The sequence below is a fragment of the Zeus faber genome (assembly GCF_960531495.2).
Source record: "Zeus faber genome assembly, chromosome: 2".
Taxonomy (NCBI): Eukaryota; Metazoa; Chordata; class Actinopteri; order Zeiformes; family Zeidae; genus Zeus; species Zeus faber.
The window spans coordinates 21,691,938-21,706,591 of NC_137189.1; the positions used below are offsets into that span (position 1 = coordinate 21,691,938).

Genomic DNA, 14,654 nt, shown 5'->3' on the forward strand with positions numbered 1-14,654 from the left:
ACACTACAGCATGCTAGCAGGAGGAGCCTGGGATTGAACCAGCAACCTTTGGATCACTAGACCACCAGCTCTACCAGCTCTACCTCCTGAGCTACCATCCCCCTTAATGACTCACATCCACTGAAAAACTGTTATTGTTACCATTTTTATTCTATAAACACCTTCATTGATTTATTTTCTCATCTTTTGAGTATTATTCTTACTGCACACTTTTTCAACCTTTTACCAAAGACCAATATTACATCTATTCATTTTTATTTTTTCATGGGCTTGTTTTGCTCTGTCAGTAGCACACGGCAAAATGCCCGACTAGTCATGACCGGTTATGTACCAGATTCCAGGATAACAAGAGTGGACATTCTGAATCACAACTGTACACGTCTGTTTTAGAAAGTCTTTAAAACAGTAATGCAGACCACTCCGCGTTTTCTTTCAATTACATGACCGCACTACCATGTGAAAAATGCGGTGTGTATATATTTTACTTTCTCCCTAACTCGTTGCGATAGTTCTGTCAATCCAGTCGACAAACTTGGAGACGCGGGCATAAACTCCGGGCTTCATGGCATTGGCGCAGCCCAGACCCCAGGACGTGACGCCCTGGAGGACGAACGTGTTCTGAGAGTGACACACCAGAGGACCACCGCTGTCGCCCTGTGGGGGGCAACACAGACAAAGACACCTTTAATACAGTGTTTCGCAACCTTTTTTTCTGCCACAGTACACTTTTTAAAACTACGATCCGGTTAACCACTAAAAACGCCAGAAACACATAGAATTCCCCTAATTGGCTTATTATGGCCCACTGATAGTGATGCGAGATTCACAAACGATTCTGTTGTAGTGATTAAATCGGGAGTCGAACTCCAGTGAGCTCGAACTGACCTGCTTCGATTCACAAGCTGAAATTAACTACTACTTAACTTAAATACTGAGGAAGCAAGAAAAAAAAAATGCCAAAGCAGTACAATTATTATTGAATGTGATTGCTTTACTTTTTGCATTCCACTAAAATAACAGAAATTAATTACATTAGGTGCAAATTAATTTTACAGAATTAGATGACTCTTGTGAGAATTCCATTCACAACTGAGTGCCTAAAGCCTCTTCTAACTCTCATTCATTGTTCAGGAAGTCCTCCCTCGCTCACCGCGCTTTACACCAACTGATTCAAAAGAACCAACAGTGGGAAAATGAAATGGCTTGTTTTACTGAATGACTCGTCAAGACTGTCAAAACCTTTCATAACAATGAATAGTCGTCATTTTCAGAGTCACACACAGTACACAGTTCACACACAGTACCCCCCCCCCGTCCCCGTACCTGGCAGCTGTCGGTTCCTCCCTCAATGTTCCCGGCGCACATCTCGTGGTCCTTGACTCTGCCGTTAAGGTAGGATGGACGATTGCAGATCTTGTTCTCGATCACAGGGAAGCCAGTCTCCTTCAGAATGCCCACTCCACCCGTACCTGGCGGCACATGAAGGATTAATATAATATATTTTTAATTTGTCCACCCATCCATCCATCCATCATCATCCAGCTCTTAACTCCTATGCCTCGTTTTCATACTAACAAAGTACAGTACAGGTACTCCTCACTTAATGCCCAATTTCCGTTCCGAGGACCAGGATGTTAAGCAAATTAGTCGATAAGCGAGGAGCTGTGTTATACACGTGACGGTCATTAAACAGGCCGGTCATTAAGTGAGGAGTAGCTGTAGTCCATTCAGGTCTAAATAAACTAGGTATGCATAGAAAGCATTTAGCTGTGACATTTAACTACTGACTAAATTACCCGAAATTGCCTAAACACACACACACACACACACACACACACACACACACACACACACACACACACACACACACACACACACACACACACACACAAACACACACACTGTATTGTACCTTTAGTCTCTCCCCAGCCAGTGACATAGCACTCGGTTCCGCTGGGAACCACATAGTCCTTTTCTGGCAAACAGACTGCCAGGACCTTGTCATTAATTAGTGCAGGGCTGCAAACACACACATACACACACACACACACACACACACACACACACACACACACACGCGCACGCGTGCGCAATTAGAAACAGACGTTACCGTTACTGTTACAACAGTCGAAATTGGGAAATGTACCTTTAATACATGTGTATACTGTTTTGCCTAGATACGAGAGAAGTCAATCAAGTCAATCATCAGACAGCGCCTTGTATTCCTTGAGTAAGTTGAGCAGCATGCTACGAATGGACGCATATTGTCCAGCTCCTATTTCCTTTTTGCCTCTCAACTCAGGTGTAACGTTTCGGTTACGTGTGGCTTCTGTTTTGTTCATCTATCGTAACACAATGGGCCGTGCAACTGGGCCTGGTATGGTTGATGTGTAGTAATAAATGCCAAGCATTGGGGAAATCCCAGCACCGTGGTGACATGAGTTTGTCTATTTTCTTCCTCCACGCTCTCCAAGTCGCCTCGACCTAGGAACACGGACCTGAACTGTTGCTGTGCACTAGTATCCAATCAGTCATGACATTCCAAATAAATAATATTTGCCTTGTTATGTGTGATGGCGGTTGTAAAGTGATGACTGTAGGTTCCCAGCCAACACTGCCCTACTTACGTCGCCAACTTGAGGAGAGCGATGTCAGCCCCGTTGGGCTCCACAATCAGTTCGCTGAGTGCCCTCTCCTGTTTGAATGCCTCGCTGCCTTGTTCACTATGGATACCCAGCACCACCCTGTAGGAACTTGGTCTTTTGGACCTTTAAACAAACAAGTACACACAAACATACACCAATAATGCAGGTTGACACGGCTGTAGGGATCGAGCGATACCAACCTAATTTGTCTTGTACTGACCTCTCCAGGCAATGAGCAGCGGTAAGGACCCATTGAGGGGCGATGAGCGTGCCTCCGCAAAAATGGATTCCAGTACTGGTGGAAAGGGAGTGGGGATGTTCAAGTTCAGATTCAAGTTCAAGTTCAAGAGATTATTTGTAAGATACATATACATACATTTACACAGAAAACATAAACATCAGAAGAGTTTTTCATGTGGGTGAAGAGATTTAAATTCTTCCTTATTAAATTGTTATAATTAAAACCTTGCACCTTCAACCAAATACTAGCTAGCTACTGTATCGCTCCCCATCCCCATACTCACTTGGTCCGGAGGCTGATCTGCCACGGCCAAGAGTGAGGTTTGGACACACACCCTCCCACGATACGACCAAAGCAGCGCATTGGCTTGTAGACAGGTGTGCCGCACTTCAGTGCCGCTGCCAATGGCGACAAACAAAAATGTGAAATCTTGCACTTGAGCAGAAGAAATACACATGGGAACCCGCATGCTTTACATTTCACATGCAATTGGGAATGCCGATTGAGCTAACAGTAATTATCTTCAGATGCAATATGAGTTATTCATTGTGGCTACCGAATTAATGTACACCAATGATTAATGTCAGTTCTGACAGACAACTGTTAGATTTAATTTTTAATGATCTTTGTTTATTATGCATTGTTGAGTTTGGCAGAGTTAAGGTAAGGTTCATTTAGGAGGATTTAAATGTATTTTTAATACAACACAGACAATTAATTCTATTATATAATTATAGAACCTAGAATCGCTATTGTGGTGCCGCCCCTTGCGACACCTCATGTTGGTTACGCACATTATAGTATTTTTTGTATTTTTTTAGCTTATTGTGCGAAATCACCAGGTGTCATGACATTTCACTGCATATATGTATGACCGTATGTATATGTATGTGACAAATAATCTCTTGAACTTGAACTTGAACTTGAAAACATACTTAGTAAGCGAGAAATATAGGAGGTGGATGTAGGGGAGGTGGAGGGCGCACAGCAACACAGCAAGCAAGCAGGTAGCAAAGCAGGCAGCAAGTGCAGGAGGGATTGGCTGCTTAAATATGGTGGCCCATAAGCGTGTGGAAGCCTGTGGCGCTGTCGAGTTGTCTGACAGAACTATGCAGCATTAGTCCCCTATGCTGCCTGGTTTAGAACATTGGGGATTTTACAAACTGGACTTGTTGAAATTGCTGAAATTAAGTCATAATACCACATACCACAGTCAGGGATCTGGCAGTAGTCCCATTTCTTGTTCCTGTCGGTGGTATAACACCAAGGCCCGTAAACGTCGTTATCTGGGTTTCTGCAGCTCTGGTAAACAGTGGGAGAGGAGATGGCCTCAGTATAACACAGAGGCCACTCAAACAAATTCTGGTTGTATTGATTATATTATTTCAAACTGAGGCTTTGAGAATGTCCTTACGTTGCCATCCAGACCCTTGTCGGGATGGGTCTGAGGGGTGAAGCTGTTGTGCTGGTGGGGGCTCTGAGAACCCCAGGCCTGGCAGGTGATCCCCAGAGTTGTGATAGAAGTAGGGCCACGGTACACAGCCCCATTCCCCACCTTGCAGTCTAATTCACAGAGAAGATGAGAGTGGATGGACAGATGGATGAATGGGAATTGGAATTTGATTTATTGATTGATTGATTGATTGACCGTGCAAATGCTATTTCCTAAGAAATCCTAGCGGAAGCTCACCACTCTGGGGTGTGGTTTGGGTGCCGGTGGCATGGGCCTCCGGTTTGGAGGGCTTGGTGGGTTTGGGTCCCACATCGCACTTCTCCACGTTGCAGTACTCCCAGCGGCTAGAGGGATCCATAGTGTAGCACCAGGGAGCTCTGTCGCCCTCCGGGTTCCTGCATAGGTTCCTCCTCAGATCGCTGCCGAAGTAGAGGGAAAGTGTGGCACTAAGTAATGAATCTCTTCTGGGCTTTTGACATCCATACGACTGTCGTCGGGGAACTAAATATATTTTTAGTGGTGACTCTCACGCTGTCGGGAAGTTCCGTGGTGTCTTCATGTGATTATGAGGACTCATGGAGCTCCAGGATTGGCACTTCTTGCCGCTGATCGTCTCTGACGTCACACCGCGGTAGCTTGTGCCGTCCCCCTCGTAGCAGTTCTCCTCCTCGGGCGGGATCACTGGCTCACCTGCCAGGCAGGACAAACAGGAAGTCAGGGCTGACTCATGGGGAGAGGCGGAGAGCCTGCACCAGTACTCTCATCAGCATCATCTTCATCATCATTGTACCTGGACCGGGCCCATCCCCGCAGGTGGGCACCTTGCAGTACTCCCAGCGCGTCTCAGAGTCAGTAGTGTAACACCAGGGCATCCTCTCGTTGTCGGGGTTACGGCAGTAGTTGTTGTCGAGGCCCCTGAGATATGATGAGACACAGATGTGTTAAGAAAGGGAGACACAATGCACAAAGCAGATGAACTGATGGACAGAAAACACAGATGAAAATGCTGGTGATCATCCATAACAAAACCATATATTATTCCTCCGTAAATAGGTTTTTCAGCTTAAGTATTGGTTTCTAATGAGTTGAATGCAAGCCTTGAATTTTGGTTTATACTCATGGCAGGATGGAACCAAGCTTAATAAATTGTAATAGTGGGGCTGATTCTTGGTCCTCTGAGGTGGGGTGAGTGAAACCACAAAACAGTCGAAGGAAGGAAGAAGCACTTTGTTTGAATGCAGATGACAAACCTGTCAATGAAGTCAACCACGCCCCAAAATATAGCCCCCTTTACGCCCTATTATCATCTTTATGGAACAATCATTTACAAAATGACAACCAAGACACCCATTAGAAGAGGTACACTTTGTTTGAGAGCTTAATTACTTAGGTCTGAAAAAAAAAGTGTTGACTAAATAAAAAGCCGAATTGACTTTAACACTGACAATAAGACTATGCCTCCATCTCTGATGAGAAGGAACAGCTTTCTTCTCCAAGTGTTTTACCTGCATGGGTAGTTGTCCGGTGTGCGATTGTGCTTGTGTGGCGTCTGCTGCGACCATGTCTGGCAGGTTTTTCCGGACTCTGTCACAGCGATTGTTCCCCGGTAGGCCTTGCCCTCGCTTGTGGCACAGGTGAGTTCCGGAACAATGGTGGGAGCCTCTGATGCTGGAGAGGCAAGGAGATGTAGAGTAGGAAGTGATAGGGATTGGGGCGGTTGTGTTAGAGTAATGGAACATGGGGGTAAGTGTTTAACTATCACTTAAACCTATATATGCATTTGTGCGACTAAGGAGACACCCCTGTGTATTTACTGACTCACTGCAGCGCGGAATAGAACAGAAGTCCCAGCGCTTGGAGGGGCTCGTTGTGAAGCACCATGGTCTGGGGTCTCCGTCTGGGTTCCTGCAGTAGTTTTGTTCTAGATACTTCTCTGGGAGACTGGAGAGAGAGAGAGAGATATGAGATTACAAGACAGAGTGCCATATAGCCAGGGTCCCAGAGTGTGAGATTAGGGGCTTCCGCGCAGCAGGAACTATTGCAGGACCCAGTAACTTAGTTTGCGGCACTCAGGAACTTTTTCCACAGGTTCCACTTGGATAGTTCCTGTTCCCAAAAAGTCCCTGGAGGACTTAAATACTGTGAAACTGATTTACTGTAACACTAACTGCTTGCTCGTAGTACTCACTTCACCTTGCTTCTTTCGTTTTATCAAATAAAATGGAAAACCAAAACCCGAAATGCAGCAATGGACTGATGGTCTAACAGATGTGTTGCGTGCAAAGATGACATATCAAACCTCACTAGCAAGTTTGGTGTCACCGCCACCTGGTTTACATATGGTATGGTTCTGAGGTAAGGTGGGAAAGCAATCAACTCTTTCAAGTTCAAGTTCAAGAGATTATTTGTCACATACATGTACATACGGTTATACATATATGCAATGAAATGTCATGACACCTGGTAATTATGCCCAATAAGCTCTATAAGCTCTTAAAATACTAGAAATACTAAAATGTGCATAATCTACACGAGGTGCTCGCGCAGGCGGCCGCAAGGGGCAGCGCCACAATTGTGATTCTGGGTTATATAATTATATAATATAATTAATTGTCTGTGTTGTGTTAAATATACAATTAAATCCTGCTAAATGAAACCAGGGACTGCTAAGGAATCCTGGTACAGAAGATTCAGGCCCTAAATGGTTTCTCAATTAGATCCTGTACCTTGGTAGAACAGCGGCGATAGCGAAAATCCATAGGACACTACAGAGACGGCCTCAAGAAAAGGGAGACATCGCGCTCAAGGATACAGCTAAAAAACTAGAGCTTGACAGTAACAAGTGGGAGTTGGAAGTTTTTCCATATCAGGTGGTTGGGGGTATTACTTCAAACTATTCTGTTAAGTGGGTTTGTAAAAGGGCTTGTAAAGTGCTTTGAGTCCATGAAGATAAACTTAACTCACGCGCTGGGGCTGTAGCCGTGGCTCTGTGGTTTCTGGGAACTCCAGTGCTGGCATGTGTATCCCTTCTCAGTGGTGGAGATTTTCCCCCTGTAGTCCTCGCCGCTGCAGTGCATGCACTCTTCTGTAAAGATCAATTTTAATGCACAAAACAAAATTACAACAAAAAACCCAATTACGATAACCAAAAACCCAGTTACATAAAAAGCCATTGAAACAATAACTCATTGCCTGAACCCCCAAATTATTGTTTAGTCTAGACAGCATTAAAATGCAAAGTCATTCATCAATTCGTCCATTCAGCCAATCATCCACGCTTCCATCCATAGTTTACACCTTTCATTAACTCTGTAATCAGATTGCCACCGTGGCCAACTATAGTTTGTCTACCCATGCATACACCCATCTATCCATCTTCACTCTTCACCCCCCCCCCCCCCCCCCCACACACACACTCCCCACGCCCATCTTACCACTGCAGTTAGCCACTTTGCAGTGCTCCCAGCGCTTCTGGGGGTCGGTGGTGTAGCACCACGGCCCCCCAGCATCGTTGTCAGGATTTCTGCAGAAGTTCGACTCCAGGTCAGCTCTGGGATGGGTGTCAGGGGTGATGCTGTGGCAGAATACGTTGAAAGCAAGGAAGCAGTACATTTTTTAAGGGCAGAAGATATTATACAAAGCACTGAGCATCAGGCATCAGGTTCTATTAACATAAATATGTGTAATATATTGGGACACATAGGACAATTTGTGAGATATAGTTTCATGAAAATTCTTACTTTGGGTTGTGCGGGTATCTTCCTGCCCATCTCTGACACGTCTTCCCGGTTTTCGTTCTGGACTTTGTTCCCCTGTAGTCTGTTCCTAAACCGTTTATACACTCCAGCAAGTAGCCTAGACTAGGCAGATGAACAGTGCATAAGCATTGTATTCTGAAGTGGTATGCCTATTTGCCTCTTGAGAAATTAACACAGGAGTCAGAGAGAGGGAACCTGCCTTTATTCTCATAAAGTGCTGCGCTGTTTCTGCGCAGGATCGCCTCTGTTTTGGAGTTGGCTGCGGCAGTTATGCATTCCTGTTCCTTCTCTATGTACATGAACGACCTGCAAACAGCTAGTGTCAAGTTAAAGACACAGATGCGGCGCTAGGCGGTGGGGCCTCCCCTATAGTAATATACATACTTGCATGTGAACGACCTCTCTGTGTCACATTTTGTGGCACATTCTGCCACCGTGTTCACAGTGTAGTCCCTCTTCTGCAGTGAGATGATCCAGGCTCCCTCGGTTTTGGCATAGTTTTCCAACGGGTTGCCGAAAACTGCCGTAAAAGAGAGTAACAGGGCATTCAGAGGTTTTCACAGACTCAAAACGTATCTGGTAAACAGTGGAAAATTGTCTTTTCAACCAGGCCACAACACAATACAATATGTCTATGGACATATCATTGAACATTGCTTTCAACTAGCACTGTAAGCAGCAAGCAATGTTGTAACGTGTCTATTCATTGATATTTGACTTATCTTGACTTATTTGTCCAGTGATGCAACAGTGTGACAGGAAACAGGGTACAGCTTCAGTGGTTGCAACACTAAAACTGTTCATTGACAAGTGAATCATTCGAGAACTTCAGGCAGAAAACATTGAACTGATATCAAAGTGAGGTCCGAGCAAATACACTTGGTAAGTGAAGAGGCATATTCCTGGTGCACTTCTAAACCAAAGAAATCTGGTCCTCACAAGTATATAAAAACACTAGATTCAGTATATTAGTAACCAGTTAGGGTCTGGGATATACAGTACTGTATGTATAATACCTCAAATTCCCTCTTTTTACGAAGACATAGCAACAACTTTATTTCATTTGTCATTTTTAGTCAATGGTTTTATCTTCAGTGTCTGGTTGCTTGCTTTGCTTGATGTTGAAAAGTCGTTTACCTTTGTCATTGTGAAGATGTTGCCAATTAAACAATAAATGAAAGGTATTGAGATCATATTGACGTATATCTCTTTTTAATTAAAAGGCATCAGAATCAGAATAAGTTTATTCCGGAATTTGTCATGGTAAGTCGGACTTTTGTGTTTCTCTACATTAAAAAAACAACAAAACTTAACAGTTTGAAAAAAATAAAAAAAGGATAATAATTATAGTTATAAAAAATCAAATAAAATCAAATAAAAAATCAAATAAAATAAAAAATAAAAAATAAAAATAAAAATAAAGTAAAATTACAATAAATCAAATAAAAATAGGCAAATATACGCAAATAGCCGAAAAGAATCATTACTGTATAGTGTGATTAGCGGCTTCAAATTACTACTTGGAATTATATCAAAGCCATTTATGCACCATAGACCGCTTGGCTCATGCCAGGACTGAATTCTAGATCACCGACCATGTTGAAAATATGAATAAGCGCTTTGATTTACATTCAGAAATAATTCATATAAATTTATATTCCACACCTTTCATATCAAATCTTTTATCTGAATAATTACTTGCAAAAGGAATGGCAGTATGTCAAGTGTCTTACCAGTGTAGATGAGTATTACCAGTAGGAAGGCTGTTTTGTTCAAGTCCATGTCGAGGCCCTCGCTAGTATCTCATAGTTAACTGACTTGCTTATAGTACAGACCGTTACTCCTGGGGTCCTTTTGGTCCCGTCGGTCAGGCAAATAAGATAGGTCTCAATCATCAGTCAATCATTGGCCCGACAAGGACAGTTAAGGGAGCAATGGTTCAAAAATCTTGTTTGCCCCTTGGAAGGTTTTTGGGGCACAATGGGATGCATCTCAACAGTAAACAGTTGCTTACCTAACCCAGATTCCGTATTTATTGCACATACTCATACTGTATGAGAGAAGCATGTAATGCAATTCATGGTTTTACATTCAAATTGAACCCTGCTGGCAAAAAGTGAAAATCTCCACAACAATCAACCAAATAAAAAAGAAATAGACTAAAATTTAGAGAATAATTTCGCTGCGGACCCCCTGCAATTGCTTCGAGGACCCCACACGGGGTGGCGGACCACACTTTCGGAACAAAATTGCCAATGGTTAAAGAATTAAACATCGTTTCATTGGCTTCCAGCCGAGTCTGAGCCTCTAGGTTTGATATGGAAATAGTGTAGGTTTAGATATCCGCTGGAAAAGAGAATAGGCCTTTTGGGATGAGGAGCCATTTACTGTATTGTGGACCCCATCTCCATTCATTTGCCTCATTTATATATATATATATATATATATATATATATATATATACACAGTATAGTGTGGGGCCCCTGCTTCAGCAGCTCGCTGATGAATGTGGTGTGATAGAGCAGTACGAGATCAATAGCAATGGTTAATCTTCAGCCAAACAGGAGCAATGTCCCCATCAGCAAACACATTATTACAAAACAGAGCTACAGTGATGTTTTTTACTTTTTAATTTTTGGTTGGACTTGTTCAACAAAATTCCAAATGCGGGCAGTTTGTTTGAACTTTAACAGAGTAGAACATTTTTGAGCGCGTTGCTTTTTTTTTATTATTGTTGTGACATGTTTTTACTGTAGGTGCTAGATTGAAGTGAAATCAGAACCCAGGGGAAAAAAAGGAAAAGGCCAAAGCTATAGTACATCTGAATGAAGAGGATTATATTTTATTCACGACGCAACACACGCTGACACGGGCCCCGCCCCACCCACAGTAATTCACTTCCTTGACTTGCGTTGACCTTAATAGCCATTCTTCTTCTTTCTTACATTTACAATAACAACCTCAGAAGTTGGTGTTTGGCGAAATCAACTGCAAAAGCATAGATGGACCATCAGAGGCCGCTGTGTCGGAATAACGGTCAAGGCCATGTTGAGCAGCCGTTGAAGAAAGAGCTGATACCCAGCCACAAAAAGCACAGACAGAGAAGGTGGACAAACACGAAGGGTGTGTACTTTGTCACCGACAGATCTCACGACAAACTCATTGTTAATGGAGGGCTCAAAGGTTAAAGGTAATAAAAGCGTGATGTGGCTACAGAGAGTAATGTGTGCCGCCGAGTTCATGGATCGCCAGAGTAGTTCTACACTTGCGTGTGTTTGACTTTTAGCCCCGGCTGCCAAAGCAAGAGTTTACTCATTTTTATTTTTATTTTTCCTCAGAGGCCGGACATCCTGGGGAGGCTGAAGAAACGACAGGGGGTAAATGTGTGAAAGAGGTTCATAATGACTCACTGGAAATTAGAACTGTTAATGGAGCGACCTTGAAGGGGAGAATAAAAGGTATTGGTTCCTGGCAGTCACACATGTCACTAATGGCTGGATTCATATCTGAATGGCTCATTGATGCGCTCAAGTACTGGGATTCTGGTTTCGCCCACTTCTGTCCTCTCTGCTTTTGTGTTTCACTTTGTGTTTTTTTAAATTCTCCCTCCTGCATCATTTTAGAGATGATTTTATGTCCGTTAAAGCAGAAAATGGCTAAATCACAAAATGTAACTGTAGGAGCCTCTGCCCACCAGTAAGGGTTTCGGGAGGGAGACAGAGTCTTTCTGGCCATGGTGCACCGACATGGCGAGAGTTTTTATTGTCACCTTGAACAATAAGGTACGCTGGCCACAAGTATCAATCACAATTGTTAATGATGAATATTATAACAATAATAATGACGATAATAATAATAATAATAATAATAATAATAATAATAATAATACTCTCAGGCGCAGGAGGAATGGTGTTCCGCTGCTGGGCTGCTGACGAGCCTGTCCCTCTCTGCAAGACAGACAAACATTAAGAAATCTCCCTGCCTCGAGTCCGACCAATCTGCGCCCCGTGGATGCTGATTTGGGCAATTCGAGACAGCTTGGCAGCCACGCGAAAGGAAAACGCGTTAGCGTCCACAGCCGGTGCTTGACCACGCCCCAGTAACACCACAGTAACCTTTGTGTTGGGTATTGAGGTAACCTTTGTATTATAACCTTAGGTGTCATTATTAGGTGTCGGGGTTAGGGTTAGGATAGGTTTGTTTATAGGGTTGGTTGCATTGGCCCTTCTCTTGTTGGTTAGGGTTAGAGGCTAAGACCTAAACCAAGGATAAAAGGTAACTATTGACTTTATCTGGTAAAATCTTTCTCTTTTCTCATTACAGTTGGACAAGTCCAGCATCATGCCACCCTCCAGGGACCCTCCAAGGCTTACTTACCCTCTGAGGACCCTTTTTGTCCTAAGGTAAGTCGGACTTGGAAAACAATAGTAAGTATTGATAAAATAAAATAAAATATGTAATATTTTTTAGTTAAAAATGTGTATGAATAATACATTCTTTAAAAGATCGGTAAGGGTGAAAGTACCCCAGATATGTGTAAAGCACATTGAAATAAATATAAAAAATAAGTTCTAAAAAGAGAAGATGTACTTAAAACATGCTTAAATTGATAAAATCACAAAGGATAACACCACACACATAATAAATATAACAGAAAATAAAACACTAAAATCACAAAACACATATCACAGTTAATCGTCCCCGTCTGATTCTAATTAGGATTAGGATAGGTCCAATGTTTTTCAACCCAGGCCGTATTAAAATGTTGGTTCCCATTAACAAATACATTGAGAAACGTACCACTCTGCTGCAGCCTCTCGCTGCCCTTAAATGCAGTCCAATGGGGCAAACGTTGAAGTTGAAATCTTTGTTTCAAACACGGCTTATATCTGCACAAACTCCTTAAAGGTTCAGTTAATCTAGTTGCACAAAGGGTTGGGGTTGGGGATTGGGGTTAGTGTTACGGAAAGAAATGTCATTGAGAGCCACATTCAAAGGGGATTTAAAAAACCATAAAAACCTTTTTACTTTGTCCTTTTAAACAAAAGAACAGGTTGTTCTTCGCTGAGAATCGTGCACTATATCGATCTCCTGCTATTTAATAAAGTGGAGAACCTTAAGTGCGTCCATGGAACCATTGTTGGCGAGAGCGTGTTGAAGGCCATGGTACAGTATATCCATAAGGAGAGTAGTGGAAAGTTGTTGTGTTATTATCTCTGTGACATCCAAGGCTCACAACGAAATCAATATCCCATTTTCACCACACAATTAAGAATCCTCCCTCCGTATATAGGGCCGAATGGTCCGGCATCCCTTTTTGTTTGGGTCGCTCATGCTTTTGTTCAAATTGTTTATGTACATTGCGTATTCTGTATCATTGTTTGACATGGAGCTTGTTGTTAGGCATTAATCATACTTACCGGATGCGGCTGTGCACGAAAATAGTTATCTCAGAGTTTATTATTTATTCATCTATTTATTTATTTGTTTGTTTATTTATCTATTCATGAATTCATTTTAATGTTAGGCCTTAGAATAGAGTTGGACACATAAATCTGGTTAAAATAATAAATACAGTGAAATATACAAATATAAAGTGAAACTAAAGTTAGGCTTTTTCTTATGATGGTTTTCCTTTTTCTTATTGTTTTGTTACAGTTCTGTAAAATAATAAAGAATTTTTCAGATGATCGATACATGGCCAGTGATTTTTTTTTTTTGCTAGTGAATTGTAATAAAAAGGTCAGGGTAAAATTTAGACATACCTTTTTGGCTGTGTAGGCTGTGTTTTAACCTCCTTTTATTGTATTGATCTAATTATTATTAGTTTAATAATATTTGTGGTCCACAGTGTCACAAGGAGGACCCTTACAGCTCTAAATAAACTGGGATTTTTTTCGTGATTATTTGCATAAAATTGATTAATTACATGATGAACATTTCAGTTTGTCGCCTTTGAATGCCATTGTCTTTACAGAACAATACAATCTTAATACAATTTATTTCTCTTAATACAATGAATTGTATTAAGAGAAAGAAAGTAATTTTAACCATAAAAAAGAGGCCCTTGCAGCTGCTTCTTAAACTAACATATTCTCTTGGAATGAGAATATGTTAGTTTGTTCACTAAAAACAATATTCACTAGCAATTCGTTTGTTACAAACTAATCTTTTGAATGCCTTCTCAGCTAGTCTTCTGGTCATCAACCCCTTTGGCTAGATGAATGGTTCCAGATGACTTGCAGGCATTCACACCAGCACAATGGCACGAAAATTTACATCAACAAGTAACCGGGCCACACAAGTCACTCAGTCTTAAAATGCGAACAGTGTCTGACCCCTTTCTGTAATTTACATCGCAATATAGCTAGTTATCGTTTGTGGCATAGCTTCCAGGCAATTGCCCAAAATAGTTGAAAAGCAACACAACCCAACTCTCTCCAACAGAAGCGCATGTGGCTGGAAACTGATGAGAGATCACAAAATAAGTTCACGCACGCTGCATTCCCTGACTGTCTCAGCTATGTCTCTGGGTTCCAGGGGTAAAATCGGAGGTC

The 14,654-nt window shown here is 42.2% G+C and overlaps 1 protein-coding gene across 1 annotated transcript; it reads right to left on the reverse strand.

The window, feature by feature from the left end:
• Positions 1-492: 492 nt before the first annotated feature.
• plg (plasminogen) lies at positions 493-9,879 on the reverse strand (the record flags this gene model as incomplete). The annotated part of the gene is made up of 19 exons (XM_080023581.1): positions 493-654; positions 1,324-1,469; positions 1,913-2,019; positions 2,628-2,768; positions 2,866-2,940; positions 3,170-3,284; positions 4,095-4,188; positions 4,301-4,449; positions 4,577-4,758; positions 4,870-5,029; positions 5,130-5,254; positions 5,845-6,007; positions 6,162-6,280; positions 7,304-7,424; positions 7,774-7,913; positions 8,080-8,194; positions 8,297-8,403; positions 8,482-8,617; positions 9,831-9,879. The coding sequence occupies 19 exons, from the start codon at positions 9,877-9,879 to the stop codon at positions 493-495; spliced, it is 2,406 nt and encodes an 801-aa protein (XP_079879707.1).
• Positions 9,880-14,654: the final 4,775 nt, after the last annotated feature.